Below are 13,195 nucleotides of genomic sequence, written 5' to 3'. Positions count from 1 at the left end.
ATTTTCTGTAGTACAACTCCCCACCTTCTTTAATAATCACTTGATTCTTCCTGTCAAAACTCCCACTCCCAGTCTTAAAATGTTTTCATGCGAGGAAGGGAGGAGGGGGGATCTGTCACACAGCTCCACCCTAGTGTGGAATGTTATTCTACCACCCACGAGTCTTTTCCTGTCTGTGATAGATTTGGCTCATTCACCGATGTACAGACCCTTTACATTTCTGAGTAGCTCACCCATCTTCCCATTTCCCTCTGCAATGCCCTGCAAGCTTTTCAGGACCCTTGTCTCACTACGCTGGAGATAAATAGGGTACACGTGGGGCCCTCTTTGCCAATTTGTGTATGTGAATATATATGTGTTTTTAATGGCAAAGATAAAACACACAACCCCGGCTGGGTGGCTCAGTTGGTTGGAGTGTCGTCCTGTACACCAGAAAGGTTGCAGGTTTGATTCCTGGTCAGGGCACATACCTAGGTTGTGGGTTTGGTACCCAGTTGGGGTGTGTGGGGAAGGCAATTAATCTCTGTTTCTCTCTCAGATTGCTGCTTCTTTCTCTCTCTACCCCTTTTCCTTCCTCCCCCGCCCACTGCCTCTCTAAAATCAATAAACATATCTTAGGGTGACGGTTAAAATAAAAAATGAAAAACAGAAAGATAAAACACAAAATTCAAACAATAAAATGGTGTATGAAGTCAGTGAAAGTGCCCTTCTTTTTGCCTCTTAAAGCATCTCCCATGGTTTGGTGTGGTTTCTTTCACATTGGTTTCTATAGCTGATTAGCTGATTTTTACGTCTAATAATTTGAAGCATTTACTGAAGAATGTTGACAAAAAGAACATCCAGCCTTAAGAAAAAGTCTTATAGGAGTTTATGTGAGCCAAAGTGATGACAGTTGCCGGGAAGCAAAATCTGAATGGATTGAGGAAATGCTCTGGAGAATGGCAGTTTTGCAGCTTATTTTGAAGTAAATCTATCACAGACAGGAAAAGACATTAAAATCAAAAGAGGAGATCTAAGAGGTTGGTAGGGATTACATGAAATCCATGGGTAGTAGACTAGGGAGGTGGGAGAAAGCAAAGCGGGGAATCTCTGAGATTAGATAAAAAGCAAAACAGAGAGACACACACTTCTTTTCCATTGGTGAGTACAGGACACTCAACATTCTCACAGAGAGAAGGCACATGGGGAACAAGATGCCAATGTGGTCCGTGCCCCGGTCCTGCGGTTGTGCCTTCGAGGGTTCTGGAAGAGATTACTCTGACATTCCAAAGGTGTGTTATCCTAGATGCAGAAAGACAATAGACAATTTCAGAGGTGAAGATGGACCTTTGTGAAGGATGCTGACCAGCCTAGAACATGACTACCCACCATGACCCCCTCTTAGTTAGGAATTTTTATGTTCAGCCCACCCTGTGTGGTTACATTCAGTCTCTGGGTTTGTGAGGCCCACGATGCGGGCCTCCCCTGAGCTTGTCAGGCTTACTATGTGGCCCCTTTTCCGTCCACCTGAGTTAAGGCCAGAGACAAATGTCTCTGTTCTGGGCTGGCTTCCTTACTCTTCAGGTCCCAGGGAAGTCAGGCTTTGTTCTTGCATCTGGGCTATGGCCAGTTTTGCTTCATTTTGTTTGGTTTTTCTTCCTGGTCTTCACGTTCTCGCCTCCCCACAAAATAAGTAAGTAAACTAAGAAAATCCATTTCAGCCAAGAGATTGCTGTCCATTATTCTAGAAAATAAGAATAACATTACAACCATGAGGAAAGAACAGAGATTCTGGAAGTTTAAACAGTATCTTATCTAACAATTTGTGGTGCTGACTATACACCAGACACTCTCCTAAGTGCTTTACTTACATTTGCTACTTTATTCCCCACAATGACCTGATGGGATGGGTACGCATGCCGTTCCCGTTTTTACAGGTGAGAGCACTGAGTCACAGAAAGGCGAGACGACTTGCCACATGGCGGGGCCCGAATTCCAGCCCAGGCAAAGTGACACCAGAGGTCACGCTCTTAAGTGCAAGGATATACTTTGTTAGAGATTAGTACTTCTTGACACCCTTTGTTAGAAGGTATCAAGTAAGCCCCAGTTCTTACCCTCCTACTCCACGGCAGAATTCTTCAGTGTATCGGATTCTCTTTCTTCCCCGTGGGATGCCTCCTCTGCCCTCATTTTCACTTCGTTCAGGCAGCCTCCAGACCGGTGTCAGGGCAGCTCCAGGTCGTGACTCCTGATATAATATGCCTCCCACTTGGCAGAATAATAGCTCAAATATGATCGGGAACATCATGTAACTTACAGGGCGCTTTCACCAGCTGTCTCTCCCTTGATCCTTAACACAGTCCTGGGAGGGAAGGGAAAGTATGGTGATTAAGAGTGTAGGCACCTTACTGGCTCTGTGATCTGTCTTCAAGTTTTAGGTTCTTTCTCTGTAAAATGAGGGTGATAATAGGATCTCCCTCATGGAGACAGAACCGTTCAAGGACTTAACACATGTAAAACAAGTAACATAGTGCCTGCTACTGTTGGGCTGAATGTTAAATGCTGCCTGTTCTTATTGTTTGCATGATGAGGAAACTGAAGTTTGATCTGAATTTTGTCAAACCGTGTGTTTAAGTATGTATATGTATAAAACAAGACTGAAAGCATTAGGCCCAAATGCCCATGGGGTAGTAGAATATTGGGTGATTGTTTTCTTTAGACTTTCCTAATTTTTCCATGTTTTTTTTTAGCAAGTATAATTTTTGAAACTCCCTCTTTAAAAGTCTGAGCATAATTTGAGGAAACAAATAGAACTTTTAGTATGGAATTTTGTAAATTTGACTTGGCTCCTCTGTCAATTTTAAAGGCATACCTGGGTTTGGACTGAATGCTTTCTGGACTGCTTGGAGTGCGGGAAGACGGCCACACCTAATTATATGCACTGAGGAGGGTGCTTGTAGTGACAGCGAAATGAGCGTTTCAGAACTGAACAATAGGTGGTATTTCAGCATAATTGCAGGATCCTTTCTTCATGATTGCATTTTTAAAGTTTTATGTAGGTAAAGGATTTAACAAGCAGCTTACACTCCTTTTTACTATGGAGTCTCTTCCAAGGTGCGCCTCTCTTCTCCAGGTGGTGTGAAGAGTTCCCTGGGCCATCGGGTGTGGAGAGGGACTAAGCCGGTGCTGTAGGATTCCTGTTTGTTTCCCTGCTTCCCAGCAGCACGTCCCACATCATCCTCAGAATTCAGCAGCAAAGCGCAGCAACTCTGCTTTGACGTGATGACCTAATGGCTTTAGAGAACACTTTATTTTAAAGAAAATGGTCTGTGACCCTTCCAAAAAAATCAGAAAGGTTGCAACCCCCCCCCCCCCCCCACTAAAGGAAAGAAGATTGGGTGGGCTTTGGTGTCAGACAAACCTGGGTTCACATTCTAAACTCGGCCACTTCTTAGCTGTGTGAGCCAATACTTAATTTCACTCAGCCTCGGTTTTCTTATCTTTAATAATACCTAAGGATTAAATAAAGGACCTAATTATAATATACCCTGAGTGCTCACCATAAACCGGGTACTTTGTTAAACATAATATCTGTGGATCATTTTGTTTAATCCTCTTATCAGTATCGGAAGGCAGACCAGCAGCATGCTAAGTGGTTCAGGGGCTGGGCTCCGGAGCTCAGTTCCTGGAGTCAGAGTATCTCCTTCATGTCCAATTTCTTACTCTCCGTGGTGTCCGCATTCCTCATTTGTAAAATATCTGCTTCTTTGGGATTTTGTGCAGTGTTATAGGGTGGTATTTCTTTTTTCTTTCTTTGTGTGTGTGTGTATTTTTTGTTGTTATAGCATAGTGTTTAAAACTATGGCCTTTGCTCTCATTACCCTGATATAAAATCTAGATGAAGACACTGCAAAGAAAGAAAACTATAGGCCAATATCCCTGATGGATATAGGTGAGAAGTTATCAACAAAATACTAGCAAACCAAATTCAATAGGACATTAGAAGGAGTATAAAGCCCTGGTTGGTGTGGCTCAGTGAATTGAGCGCTGGCCTGCGAACCAAAGGGTCACTCATTCCATTCCCAGTCAGGGCACATGCCAGCCAGGTCCCCAGTAGGGGGCACATAAAAGGCAACCACACATTGATGTGACATAGGTTTTTCTTATAAGAGAAATAAGTTCCGGGGATCTAATGTAGAGCATGGTGATTGTGGTTAACAATGCTGAATTACCGTACATACTTGAAAGTCAGGAAGAATGGATTACATGTTCTCACCACACACACACACACACACACACACACACACACATTATATGAGGTGATGGAGGTGTTAATTAACCCTATGTTGGTAATCATTTGCAACATACACATGTATCAGACTTATACAATGTTATATGTTAATTATATGTCAGTAAAGCTGGGAAAAAAGTATGGCCTCAGAGTCAAATTACCTGAATTTTAGCTTTACCACTTAATAGCTGTGTGACCTTAAAAATGCATCTTTTAATGGGAGTGTTCTTACCTATAAAAAGAGGATAAAATAGTACCTGGGTCCTAAGATGATTATGAAGATTAAATTAGATTACTTACATAAAACACTTTTTTGTGTGCCTGCCACATAGAAATGTTAATGTGTTGTCAGTGAACTCTCTTTGTCATGCCACACATTTGGTGGTTCTTTGAGAACACCAATCTAATCCATTAAGCAAGTCATATACAGGGTCCAGCACAAAGAACACCCCTTTTTATTACAAAATCTTTTATTACAAAATCATAAGCATGTAATTCTATGACATGGCAATATCATGCTCAAGCACACCATATGGCATTTCAGGTGAAATGTTCAAATTAAAACTATAAATTATTACCCTGCCAACCACACTCAGGCAGACGTCACTTCTGCTGGACGCTGTGTATTCAAGACATCCCCCAGTTGGTCCATTTTCTTCCACCTTGACTATCGCCACCTGGGTTCAAGCTGGTGCCGCCTTTTACCCAGGCTACTGCCACAGCTTTCTCACTGGTCTCCCTGCTCCTGCTTTTGCCACCTGAGCAATTACTTCTTCCCCAGGAGACAGTGTTCCTTTTAAAGACGTACATTTGGGATCACATTAGTTATTTACTGCTGCTAAATAAATTACCCCCAAATTAATGGTTTAAAACAGCCACCATTTATTATCCTGGTTTCTGTGTGTGTCAGGAATTTGGGAGTGCCTCGCAGGGGTGGTTCCTGACCACTGGTGTGTGGTGTTCGGAGGCTTCAGTTCCCAGTCGCGGCAGCCCCCGCACCAGGCTGGCCAGTTGTCTTCATGACACGGCCACTCGCTTCCCCTAGAAGTGAGTAACCTCAGAGAGGGAGTAAGATGGGAACAGAATTGTTACAGTGACCTGCCCTCAAAAGTCACATGCTGTCACTTCTGCTTTCTCCTGTTCTAAGTTCAGCCCATACTTTAGGAGAGAGGAATGAGGCTCCACCCCTTGAAAGGTGAAATAGCAAAGAATCTGTGGAGACACATCAAAACCCCTAGAGAGCCTTTCCCTTTCCTGCTTAAACGCCCTCCAGTGACTTTCCATCACTCTCACAATAAACACAACTTGACTCCAACTCGCAGCCTTAACAGCTGGCCCCTGCCCACCTGTTCGTATGGGTTGTATTCTTGCTCTCTGACCCATCATTCTTTAACCACTTTGGTCTTTCCTGAGGGTATCCCCCCTTTTTCAAACAATTATTTCTCCCTAGGATGCTTTATTCCCCAGATGTTTGCCAGCCTGGCTACTTGGTATCATGTAGGTTTCAGCTTAAATATCCTTTTCTTATGAAGGAAGATCAGCTAATCTCAGGTAGCTACACATACTTCCTATTACATTATCCTATTTTAATACTCTTGCATAGCATGCATATTAAAAATGCTTTATTTCCCTATTTATGTGATTCTTGTATTTCCCCACACTAGAATGTGAGCTCCATGAAAGCATGGGCCTTCCTTGTTAATTGCTGTGTTTCATCATTACCTAGAATTTTATTTGGCATAAGATAGTTGTGCAACAAATACATTTTGTATGATTGAATTACTATTATTGTCATTCTATTAGACTGTTAGCCAGATGGAGGCAGGATTTGTAATGTTGACTGATGCATCCTCAGGACCTGGCATCTTGGAAATAACCAAAATTTGAAAAACAATATTATAGATGAGGAAATTTAGAGAAGTAAACTAAATTTCCATAGGTCATTCAGCTAGCAATGACAGAGCCCAAGTACATAGCCAGACCTTCCTGATTTGAAACTATTAGTGCCGTAGCATAGAAAGTGCTTGGCACATAATAATCTCTCAGAGAGGGATTCCTCCCCTCTTCTCTTAACTGTCTATCTGGCCTCTGTTAATATATTTATATAAATTATTTCAAAGCCATGCTCAGTGGACATGTACTATTTGGGACCTATATTTTTTATGTAACATTCTTTAAATTTGTATGTCGGCAGAGTCCATGTGCTAATTTTATAAGACATCTTGAAGATTTATCTGTGTTTCAACCAGCTCGTCACCTTTTGTATTTTATTTCAGGGGCTGGTAGCAGGTGTTCAGACTCTTGGTATTGCATTTACTTTAGTCTACAGCAAAACTCAGAGGAGCATAAAACAGATTGCAATGGTTATTCTCGGTACCTACTTCATTCAGTAAACATGAAGGGCACACGTACCATCTTGTACAAGCTACGGACTAGGCAATGGGGTGGGATGCAAGGTGAAGATGCTGTCTCCATCCTCATAGCAGCCCAAGTCCTAGCAGAGGAACTAGATCTGAAGTGCTTTGATTCTCTGTGGATTCTTTGATTGTAATGATCTAGCCTCACCTACTTTTCTCCCATCTTAAAGATTTAGTGAAATATCCGAGGGTTTTTGGAACTGTATGCCCCAGATATCTGCCCTTTCCTAAACTTGGGGTTGTTATGAATGGGAACATTGTCCTGAGGAGGGATGCAGGATGCTTTCCTGGTTGCCTCTGGGTTGGAGCATTAAACTATCAATTTAATCTATTAGCCTTGTCTGGTACACTGGGCTTCATTTACTTGGCCTTTGTGATTTAGCTTAAAAAAAAGTTATTGAGATAAAATTTAAACAAGTTGCTTTCCTATTTTGTTTTTAGATTACCACACTCATCAATCATAAAGATAATACCAAAAAGTCTGATAAAACTCTGCAAGCAATTCAGCGTGTAGGACAAGCCGTCAACTTGGCAGTTGGAAGATTTGTGAAAGTAGGGGAGGCGATAGCCAACGAAAACAGGGATTTGAAAGAAGAAATAAATATTGCCTGCATTGAAGCCAAACAAGCAGGTATGTGGATATCGATATCGAAGCCAGTTCATAGCAATTTTATTGCTTTGGGTATGGTGACAAATTATTGTCTTATGTTGAGTAAAGGTGTATACTGTGATTTAGCCCCATTATTACAGATGCCTGGGACATTAAGGGCCTGAATAGCTTCTAAGACTATTGACTTTCTTTAGGCTCAAGTCCTAAATCTGAAAATTGAACTGTTTCCCTGGGCAAGGTAGTCAGCTACCCCCATCAGCCATTGAAATGTGCGAGAGAGAGGGGTGTGAGGCATGGACTCCACCTTTGAGGAGCACATCAGCGTACTGGTCACCGTGCAGGAAATGGAAATAAGAATTAGCCCGTGCCTGTCCTGTGCCTGTCCCCTGCAGCAGGCAAACCGTAGCAACCTCAGAGTGCATGATGTTGTACACATTCTCTATGGCTGGTGGGTGGCTGAGAAGCCTAAGAGAACCTGGGGTGTTTGGTAGACTCAACTTTGTTGAAGTGTCATTTATCCGTTTATTCTTTTCATGAATATTCACTGAATCCTGCCTACATGCCAGGCATTTTTCTAGGCCATAGGGATATAGGTGTGTCCACATTAGTCAAAAGCCTGCTCTCATGGAGCTTGGATTCTAGTAAGGGAGACACACTTCTGTCCAGTGAGTGAGGCCACAAACACATGAATAAATAGATACATAATGTCAGGTAGTAATAGTTATCGTGGAGAAAATGACAAAGCAGAGTAACGGTTAGGAACCAATGGAAATATATTTTAAAGAGGGTAGATGACATCGACACTGTGGGCTGGATAATTGCTTGTTGATAATTCTTCGTTAGGGGTAGGAGCTGTCCTATGCGCTGTGGACCACGGGTGGCAAACACAAGGCCCATGGGCCTAATCTGGCCCTCCACCTTGTTTCTACCCAGCGGCTGTGCCCAGCTCTCGCTTAACTGTGAGGGAGTAGTTACACTTATACAGCCCTAAAATTACATTCGGCCCTTTGAAGGCAACTGCAAGGCTGGTGTGGCCCCTGGGGAAAATGAGTCTGACACCCCTGCCTAGACCATTGAGCAGAATCCCTAGCTTCTACCTATTAGATCCCAGTAGGTCCCCTCTTCCCCCATCTTGACAACCCACAGTGTCTCCAGGCATCACCAAATGTTCTTTGCAGGCTCAAATGGCCCCCAGTTGAGAACTACTGAGATAGGGGGTCAGGAAGCCCCTCTAAGGAAATAAAATTGGAGCACAGACGGCCATGAAACAGGCCCCCAGCTACGTGGATGTCTGGGGGGAGGGCCTCCCTGGCCAAGAGAAGAGTGAAACCGGGTGTGGCCTTCCAGGCAAAGATAGGAACTTTGGATAGTGTTCTAAGTGTAACGGGGGGGGGGGGGGGGGGGGGGGGGGTTGTGGGAGGTGTGGTGTAGGGTGGGGACATACTCTCATTTATGTGTTAAAGGGGTGGCTGGTGGCTCCAGTGTGGAGAACAGGTGTGAGGAGGTCTAAGGGTGAAATCAGACCAGTGAAGAGGCTGTTGCGGTGGCCCAGGTGACAGATCATGGTGACTCAGACCGGCCGATAGCATTTGAGGTGGTGAAAAGAGGTTGCCTGTGGTTCTATTGCCAAGGTGACGCCATTAGTTTAGTTGTGGGATGTGATGGAAAGAAGAGTCAAGGTGTGGAGTGTGAACAGCTGGGCAAATGACAGTGCTATTTACTGCCACAGGTGACCCTGAGGGAGGAGCGGGTGTTTTGGGGGAGTCTCCGGGGCAAGGGCGTGGGTGAGATAAGGCCAAGTCAGTATGGAGAGGCCAGCTGGATCATGCGTGGTTCTGTATGTTACACGAATGACTTCAGGTATTATTCTGTAGGTGACAGTTTGAGGACTTTTGAGCCAGGTGGAAGACATAGAGCTTTGCGTTAGAAATCTTTCCAGTGGCATGCATGGAGGAAATGAGCAAATGAGAGCTGATTGAGAGCCAGTTGAGACTGAAGGTTGGGTCATGAATATGGAAGCTTTGACAAGCAAAGCAGTGTCTTAGTGATACACAGAGCAGGAAGAGTCCACAAAACACTCACTAAGTGGTTAAACAGCTAGAACTTGGTTATTAATTAAAGGAAAGGGAGGATTCTGGTTTGACTCTTGGATTTCTAGCCATTCCCAGGGTAGAGAATAGATTTTATGTGGAGGGCAGGGGGCGACCCTTATTTTCTTTATAATTTATATTTTGCCACACATTTAAAAGGATTTGAAATCACTTACAAAAAAAGAGATCTTTTCAGTAAACCTATTAAAAATAGGAGATGACAATAAACTAGAAACTTCAGCCAACTCTGTTATTCTAATTAAGCGTGAAATTTATGTTTGAACTTCCTGGAAGGCAAGACAGAAATGCGGGGAAGAAAGGGTTATGTAATTCTCGCTGTTGAAAGGATACAAACCAGCTTGTCAAGAGGAGAGCAACTTTTTTTTTTTCCTGCCACTAAATTATTGTTTGGGCACTTACACAAAAGACATTGCATAATTCAATGGACAATTCAACAGAAAATGTAGAGGTGATCTGCATATTACTATTTCTATTACAGCAACCCTTAATTAAAACAAGAGCGGGGTCTTTTCATGCAGGGCAGCCTGAGTCCTACTCACCGTATGGGCTTTGTCGTGTCACTGAGCTCAGCGCAGGGGGAGGCAGGAGACGTGGTACCCCGACCCAAGCAGGCTGTGCTTGGGCCTCCGGAAGCACTATGAGCCCAGGCAGCTCCACACACGAGTCTTAGGCAGCCGCTTGATGTCACGGGCTCCACATCTTGTCTCTTCTCGTCTGGAGTGTCCTTTCCCATCTTGAGAGCTGCCTCTTACAGACACTCAGGGAAGAGAACGAAAATGGTGCCTCCTGTCTTCTCTTAAGATGTACACATTTAAGACTTAAATCACTCCCAAAATGCTTCTAGCCCACTCAGCCCATGGTTATCATGGCCTCCCCTGGACCTTTAGTGTTCATTTGAGGAAAATGGTGCAAAATAGCGATAAAGAACTGGGTCTTCGGAGTCAGGCTGCCTGGATTTTAGTCCCAACTCGGCTACTTGCTAGCTGTGTGGTGCTGGGCCAGCCAGGACACTTTTTAAACCTCACTTTTCTTGTCTGTATAATAGGGATAATGTTAGTGGTTATAGAGGTGTTTTGATATAATGCATGTATGCATTTGGCCCATAGAAAGTGCTCAATAAATATTAGTCGTCATTGTAATTATTATTTTTTACTTTTCTTTCCCAGTGTTAAACTCTTGCTGTGTGTTTTCACTTTTTACGTGGCTGCTAGTCAAGTTTCATATTTTATATGGGAGCTCAATAAATATTTGTATTTGGCTGACTTTGGGTTTTGCGTTAAGGTCCAACACTAGCTAGTTACACATAAATTAAACATGACAACCACGAAGCCAAGTTTCTGCCCATCATGCACATGACCTTTGAGATGAGAGAGAAGCCTGGGTTTTAATTTCAGTGTGCCTTTCTCCCAGCCTGACATTTGCCCCTTGACTTTCTTTTTAGGAGAAACCATTGCAGCACTTACAGATGTAAGCAACTTGAATCACCCAGAGTCTGGTGGCCAGATCACAATTTTTACAGACAAAACAGGAGTTATAAAGGCTGCAAGGTTACTTCTTTCTTCAGTGACGAAAGTGTTGTTGCTGGCAGACCGAGTGGTCATTAAGCAGATAATAACATCGAGAAATAAGGTACTTCCCTTTCCGATGTTTTTATACCGGGTCTTTCAAGGTTGCTCAAAAAGGTTTTTTTTTTTAAGGTTAATTGCAGGTAATTTGGCAATGCTTGTCTATTTTAATTGTTTAATTAACAATTTAATTCTGTAATAATTGTTTAATTATAGCTCTAATTGTCTGTAGCTTGAAAGTGCTGTTTCTTCTATACCCGTTAATTCCTAAATGATGTGTGTGCTGGGCCTAAACTTTTTCTTAGAAAACTATTATCTACTCATTGAGACTTATTAGTGAAAGCCTTTTATGAACACAAATTTGGAAGGAAAAGCTGAACACCACGACAATGCATGTAGTAGAAACCTAAGTGATAAAAGTGCTGACTTCCTCAGTACCTTTTTTTCCAAGTCAGGGAGTAACAATTGATAAGCTTAAGAAAACATTGTCTCCTGAAACCACATTTATCCACACACTCCAGAATTTGCCTGTGCAAAGTCCCTAAATGTTACTGAATAATTACAAAACTTAGGGAATGGATTTAAATTCTTCCAGTGTCTCAGATAATACGGTCCCTTGATCATCGGGGAAGCCAGGGTGTGCACAGTTACTTCTTTCCCTGGATAACTCCCTAGGCAAGGAGGGGAGCAAATGGCCAGGGAAGGGACAGTCCCTGTAGGCTTTGGGGATAGAGCTTCCTGATGAGTGTTGAGTGAGTCAGAAATGTAAGTTTCAAGAGAAAAAGAAATTGGAGAGGTGAATGGATGGGTCGGTGCTGGAGGAATAAAAATAGCGCCGCTCTCTTTGAAAGACGAGGTTCTCCTGCTTAGCGTGGTGGGGCAAATTGCCTTATCTGAGCCAGTGGCCTGCACTTCCTGAGCTGCCCGGGCAGATTAACATGCCAGACATCCATCATATCCTCATTAGAAATAAGTAAACACAGGATATCTGTGTTTTCTTTACCTATCTGCATCTGACTAAAGCTAATCCAGTAGTGTTATTTTAGAGAAAGGCATTTGAAACGATGTTTCACTTCTGTTTACTTTTATTTCTAATTCGAAGAATACACATGACATTTTGTTGCCTCTACTGCAGGTTCAGCTCTCTATTCACCCCTGGCTGCCCAAGGCTCTTGGCAGATAAATTAATTGGCAATTAATTTATTTCACACAGGCAGTCCCTGACTGACCCACACTGTTTTTCTTTCTTAAAGTCCCCGGACCTCCCTTTCCACTCTGCAGACGGCTTCCTTCCACTGCCCCGAGAAGAGCGGGGTTTCCCAGGTCTGGTTAACTGACCTGAAGGCCTCTGTGGGCCGTCTCTTATCCCCGCCCCCTCCCCTGTCCTCCGAAGATGGTGTTACCTCAGTCCTACCTGTCCTCACCTTCTCCAGAATTTGCTACCCAAATGAGTCCTTCTCTCATATATTTCCTTGTATATAGCCTCCTGTATATTAGTCCTTTCTTTTACTTTTTCCTGTTAATTTTCAAGTAAGCCCAAGCCTCCCCATCCTAAAAACAGATCACCCCCTAGAATTCTAACCTCTAAATCCGCCTCTGCCTCTCTGAGCCCCGCTGGCCGGCTCCTTCTTGGACTCCTCCTCCTCCTCCCCTCTCCTCCTGAAGAGAAACTTGCTCTTTTTTCCTCTCCCTCCTCTGCCTTGACACCTCCGTCCCTCTCACATCTACACCCAATGACAAAATATTCTCTGTTTTGCAGGTTCTTGCAACTATGGAGAGACTGGAGAAAGTGAATAGCTTTCAAGAGTTTGTCCAGATATTCAGTCAGTTTGGCAACGAAATGGTGGAGTTTGCACATCTAACTGGAGATAGGCAAAATGTACGTGTTTGCCCTGTTTTAAAATTTTCAAATACATGCGTACTTCTCTTGTGCATGTCTAAGTTGTTTGTTCCCGTTTCACACACTGGGAAAGGTCATGCTTGCCTTCAAGGCCCAACTCAAGTACTTCCTCTTTGGTGAAACTTTCCATTAGACTTTTGACCAGGGCTCAGACAAATAAATAAGTCATAGATATTCTTAACAGTGCAAATATTCTTAGCAGTATAAATATTTGTTATATAGCTGTTGTTGTTTGCCCTGTGATTTTTATGTATTACCCTGTTACCATAGCTTTCTGTAATTATTCTACGTTAGAGGCATAGTAATAACCCAAGCCATTATT

General features: G+C 43.1%; 1 protein-coding gene across 1 annotated transcript in view; it reads left to right on the top strand.

Moving 5' to 3' along the window:
- Positions 1-13,195, top strand: part of CTNNAL1 (catenin alpha like 1) — a 52,631-nt gene that overhangs the window by 4,977 nt on the left and 34,459 nt on the right. The window contains exons 2-4 of the mRNA XM_028523949.2: positions 7,129-7,318; positions 10,850-11,037; positions 12,733-12,852. Of these exons, the coding sequence (XP_028379750.1) occupies positions 7,129-7,318; positions 10,850-11,037; positions 12,733-12,852 (498 nt within the window). The remainder of the gene's footprint in view (positions 1-7,128; positions 7,319-10,849; positions 11,038-12,732; positions 12,853-13,195) is intronic.

This window comes from Phyllostomus discolor, chromosome 3 (assembly GCF_004126475.2).
Source record: "Phyllostomus discolor isolate MPI-MPIP mPhyDis1 chromosome 3, mPhyDis1.pri.v3, whole genome shotgun sequence".
Classification (NCBI taxonomy): Eukaryota; Metazoa; Chordata; class Mammalia; order Chiroptera; family Phyllostomidae; genus Phyllostomus; species Phyllostomus discolor.
This window is presented reverse-complemented; position numbering and strand designations above follow the sequence as displayed.